This window comes from Pelodiscus sinensis, chromosome 1 (assembly GCF_052426305.1).
Source record: "Pelodiscus sinensis isolate ZL-2025 chromosome 1, ASM5242630v1, whole genome shotgun sequence".
NCBI classification, from domain to species: domain Eukaryota; kingdom Metazoa; phylum Chordata; order Testudines; family Trionychidae; genus Pelodiscus; species Pelodiscus sinensis.
Genome location: NC_143052.1, coordinates 358,440,426 through 358,445,560, shown reverse-complemented (window position 1 = coordinate 358,445,560; position 5,135 = coordinate 358,440,426). Strand labels below are relative to the sequence as shown.

At 47.9% G+C, this 5,135-nt stretch overlaps 1 protein-coding gene across 1 annotated transcript; it reads right to left on the bottom strand.

Annotated features, from left to right (window-relative positions):
- Window positions 1-2,704: 2,704 nt before the first annotated feature.
- On the bottom strand, window positions 2,705-4,139 carry LOC149526129 (olfactory receptor 52K1-like). The gene is made up of 2 exons (XM_089774869.1): window positions 3,220-4,139; window positions 2,705-2,771 (listed from the first exon to the last, which is right to left on the bottom strand). Exons 1-2 carry the CDS (start codon window positions 4,137-4,139, stop codon window positions 2,705-2,707), a joined length of 987 nt encoding a protein of 328 aa, XP_089630995.1.
- Window positions 4,140-5,135: the final 996 nt, after the last annotated feature.

Genomic DNA, 5,135 nt, shown 5'->3' with positions numbered 1-5,135 from the left:
AGATAAGAAAGAGAATACGGGCCCCCAGGGGTATAAAGATAGGTCCAGCAGCGCATTTTCTCTGAGTGTCAATCTACCATCTATCTGCTGGTCGGGTTTGGTGTTTGATCTCCCGAGGTTCCAAGGGGACGCCCACCTCGTATTCGTCTTTCCTAGGAATTGAGAGACTGGCCCTGGCCTGACACGCTGGAGTCGAGAGGCACAGAAAGGGGTAAAAATTGTACCTGGATGTGGTCCTTTGTTTAAGTATATATATACATAGACTTAGAGCTCTTTAAAGATTAAGCTGTCACTTGGTACCATTATTTCTATTTTCTATCTTTATTTTCTTTGTAACCATTTTTAAAATCTGTATTTGTTAGCATTTAAGAAATAGAGCAATAGCCATTGTAACCATATGCTTTTATAAGTCTTTTAATAAACCTGTAACTGTTTAAGTTTTAACCTGACTCCTTCAGTTGCTGTAACAGAACCAAGCACAATTTAAAAGAACTTCAGCCGGTCATAAAGGGACAGACATAGGGAGAGCTTGGGCGTTTGGATCTGTGTCACTCCCAGGTGACAAGATCCGTTGGGGCACCTTTCCAGCCTTTCCCAGGCTGCCCGCTGCGAAGGAACTTTGTGTTCTAGCAGCTAAAATCTAAGGTGTAATAAGCTCTTCCTATATAACGGGGCGTCTGTTGGCCTGCTGGCCACCCTCCGCGACGGGACCCCGGTCCTAGCAGTAAAGACACGGACGTTAAACCTTTTCTCGGAAGCATACACACACACACTGCCCTGACCGTCGGCTGACAGGGACCGACTGGCTAAGTCGCAGGTCACAAGAAAAGGACCTGGGGGTTACAGTGGATGAGAAGCTGAATATGTGTCACCAGTGTGCCCTGTAGCCAAGAAGGCTAATGATATATAAGGGTGAATTAGGAGGAGCATTTTCAGCTGATCTACTCATATGTGTATGTGTATGTGTATGTGTTTGTGTGTATATATATATATATATATATATATATATATATATATATAACCCTTCTGCCGGGTAGGCCTGGCAGTACCAGGGCTGGGTCCAATATCTTGGGGTCAATATCACAAAGAACTGGCTCGAGCCCCCACCCAGTGATCTGGGACATTCACACTCCCCTGGGCACATCTGAGAGGTAATGCTTCCCCACTCGCAAGCACTGAGTCTGAGTGTAGGAAAAGGAACATTTAATGAAACAGAGAGAGAATTCATATGGCATTAACTTGGGGAAAACACCACAAACAGAGTTCATAACCCAAACATGTGCCAAGCCCCCACCCCAGCCAAGAATTGCCCGAAGTCCAAAGAATCCGACACCCCAAAAGTCTCTGTCCCTGGTCCGTGCCACCCAGAGTCCCAAAGTTCACCCTCAGGGTTTCACCTCCCAACCTGGGTAGAAATGGGGTTGGGGGGATAGATAGGGGGCACCTTATATGAAACTCCGCCGTGCTCCACCAGCTGTCTCATCCCACGCCACTGGACGCTCTGCAGGGCACCTGCCGCCGTTCCTCATCTGCTGCTGTCACTGGTCGCCACTTCTCGTCGGCCGCCGCTCCATGCCACGCCGCTGGTCACCGCTTTACACCACGCCGCTGATGGCCGCTCCTCGCCTGCCGTTGCTCCACGCCACTCCACTGGTGGCCGCTCCTCGCCTGCTGCCGCTCCCCACCACGCCACTGGTCGCCGCCACTTCACTGGCTGCAATAGGTCTGGCTCTCAGCCAAACCAGTGATTTCAGCTCTCGGTGATTTCAATGCTTTAGCCACCATCTGGGCTGCCAAATGAATCCAGCTTTCACTGGACTAGCAAAAGAAAAGACTCCTCAGGGAGTCTGCTTTAGGTCTGTCCTTAAAACAAAGGGGAAAAGGTGCAGGCTGGGCCAGTCTCATAGCTCACACCTGGGAGGTGTGACACAGGCTGACTCAAGTCCTTAAACCCTTTCCCCCAGCTCAGTTCTCTCAACTCTGGAAGGAAGGAGGCTTGTTCTTGCGAGACCTCTTACCATGATGGTGGTGTCTCTCCTGCAAGCCTTGGTGGCATGTTTTACAGTTCCCACATTTAGGGGTAGCATGATATGTTACCCCACAACAGTCCCAAATTATATACAATTCTCCACATTCCATTCCAACACTGATCTTCCATCAGCCCTGGCTGAATGGGATTTTTATATAGCCACACCTCGGATTCTCTCCTGAGCAGTATTTACATGTCAATAGTTACAGTTAATTACCTTGTAGAGCTAAACAACTGTAGTGGGCACACGCACCCCTCCTTTTAGCTGGCTGACAGCAAGCAGCAGTTCAACCCCTGCTTACATCTATATATGTGTGTGTGTGATCCCACTTTTTTGCATGCATAGCTGGGATTATACTTTTCCATGTGCAATACTTTGCACTTATCAACATTGAATTTCATCTGCTATTGTATTGCCCAGTTACCTAGTATTGTGAGATCCCTTTATAACTTGTTGCAGTCAGCTTTGGACTTGACTATTTTAAGTCATTTTGTAGTATCTGCACATTTAGTAGTATCACTCTTTACCCTCTTTTCAAGAATATTTAAAAGTTTAACAGTACTTGTCCAAATGGAAATTCCAGCAGCACAACACGTATTGCTACTCTTCCCGCCCCCCCCCCCCCAGCTTTAAGTACCTAGCAATGTTTTCATGATGATCTAAGGATCCCTTAATTACTTGAATGACCAGCCTTTTGTTATCAGCGTGTAGTCAACCTGTGGAACTCCTTGCCAGAGGAGGCTGTGAAGGCTAAGACGATAATAGGGTTTAAAGAGAAGTTAGATAATTTCATGGAGGTTAGGTCCATAAAAGGCTATTAGCCAGGGGATAAAATGGTGTCCCTGACCTCTGTTTGTCAGATGCTGCAAAGCAACGTGGTGGAATCTCCATCCCTAGAGGTGTTTAAGTCTCGACTTGACACAGACCTGGCTGGGATGATTGAGTTGGGTTGGTCCTGCTTTGGGCATGAGATTGGACTCAACAACTCTTGAGGTCTCTTCCAACCCTGGGATTCTATGATTCCCCAGTTTGTGTCATAGTTACAGCCCTGTAAGGCCATTAAGAGGTTTAATGTCTCTCTTGTTAGGGAAGAGAACTCAGCACCATGTCATCAGCCAGCTCAGAAGAATCTCAGTCTGAGGGCCAGAGTAACAGGGGAGAAAATTACTCCAACTCAATTATGAGCCACAGCAGCCTGTCTCGGATCTGTTTGGTTCTCACCCCATAGATGATGGGGTTCAGAAAAGGGGGCATTAGCATGTACACATTGGCCATGAGAATGTGGACATACAGGGGCACATGGTGGCCAAACCGGTGTGTGAACATGGTGAAGAGAACTGGTATTCCAAAGGTAAAAATGACACAGAGGTGGGAGCTGCAGGTCCCAAAAGTTTTCAGCCGGGCATCCTTGGTGGGGAGGCTGAAGATGGCCCTGAGGATCTGGGTGTAGGACACTGTGACAGAAAACACATCCATAACAGCGACCAGGAGTGTTACAGTGAGGCCGTAGTAATCACTGAGGCTGGTGTCAGTGCAGGACAGTTTCACCACAGCCATCATCTCACAGAACGAGTGGGAAATGATGTTGGTTCGGCAATACGGCCACTGTCTCGCCAGGAAGGGAGAGGGCAGTGAGACAATGCAGCCACGCAGCACCACGGCGAGGCCTATCCTGGCAACCACAGAGTTTGTCAGGATGGTGGAATATCTCAGGGGATGGCAGATGGCCACGTAGCGATCCAACGCCATGGCCGTGACGATCCCAGACTCCATTGCTGAAAAGCTACCTATGAAGAACATCTGGGTGAGGCACGAACCAAAATCGATCTCCCTGGAATTGAACCAGAAGATGCTCAGTGTTTTGGGCAGGGTGGACGTGGACAAGACCAGGTCGGTGACAGCCAGCATGCAGAGGAAATAGTACATGGGCTCATGGAGACTCGGCTCTGTCTTCACAATGAAGAGGATGGTGAAGTTCCCCAAGATGGCCATGACATACATGGTGCAGAAGGGGATGGAGATCCAGACATGGGCTGCCTCCAGGCCAGGAATGCCCTGAAGGATGAATGTGGAGGGGTTGGTAAAGTTGGTTGTGTTGGACTTTGACATGGATCAGGAGAAAAAAACGTCCAACCCTGAGAAAGAACAATGTCTCCTGCATGTACCGTGCACTTCCCTGACTTCCTGAATGTGCCAGGTTCTCTGATGATGATCATAGAACAAATGCCTGGAAGGAAAGACAATGTTGATGAGAAACACGACCCGCAATGCTGGGGCCTCTTCTCACATGTGAAGCAAACTCCTCACTCTTCACACAATGAAAAATAACATTGACATTATTCAGGGAAGTGAATTCTGAGCAACTTACCCAACTCATTCAAGTTCCCTATTTTCTGGTGCTCTTTGGGTTGGAAACTCCTACATGTCGTGGGGTGGGAAAACTCAGTAGGCACCAGCAGGAAACACAAGCATGGATATTGGTCATCCCCCCTTGTTCCAGGCTGCATTCATCTACCTGAACCTTCAGAATCTGAGACTGAAAAAAAAAAAGCTTTGCCAAGATTTGAACCATGGGAAAACTGGAACACACTTTCGGGGAAAGACCTCGGTGTCACTGATAGCAACTCAATGGAAACATCTGCTCAATCCCAGCAGTGGGCAAAGAAAGACCATGTTTGGATACCTAAGGAATGGGATTGAGGAGAACCTCCACTGGACATGTGCTGAGGACTCGTCACCTCTTCTCTATAAAGGACAGAGCAGAAAGAAAGGGATTACTTGTCACAAGCTGTGAGAATGGGGGGAGCCTGCCCTATGAAGTTCAGTAAGGATGAAGTTTAATAAGGACCAATGCAAAGTGCTCCACTTAGGAAGGAACAATCCATTTCACACACACAGAATGGGAAGCGACTGTGTATGAAGGAATATGGCAGAAAGGGATCTAGGGGTCATGGTGGTCCACAAGCTAAATATGAGTCAACAGTGTGATGCTGTTGCAAAAAAACCAAACATGACTCTGGGCTGCATTAACAGGAGTGTTGTGAACAAGACACAAAAAGTCATTTTTCTGCTCTACTCTGCGCTGGTTAGGCCTCAATTGGAGTA

Bases quoted from the DNA above. Each gene is read 5' to 3' on its own strand.
- LOC149526129 (XM_089774869.1), bottom strand. From the start codon at position 4,139: ATGTCAAAGTCCAACACAACCAACTTTACCAACCCCTCCACATTCATC. The intron at 2,772-3,219 runs GTGGCTCATAAT...TAGCCTTCACAG, and splicing joins CAGATCCGAGACAGGCTGCT to CCTCCTCTGGCAAGGAGTTC.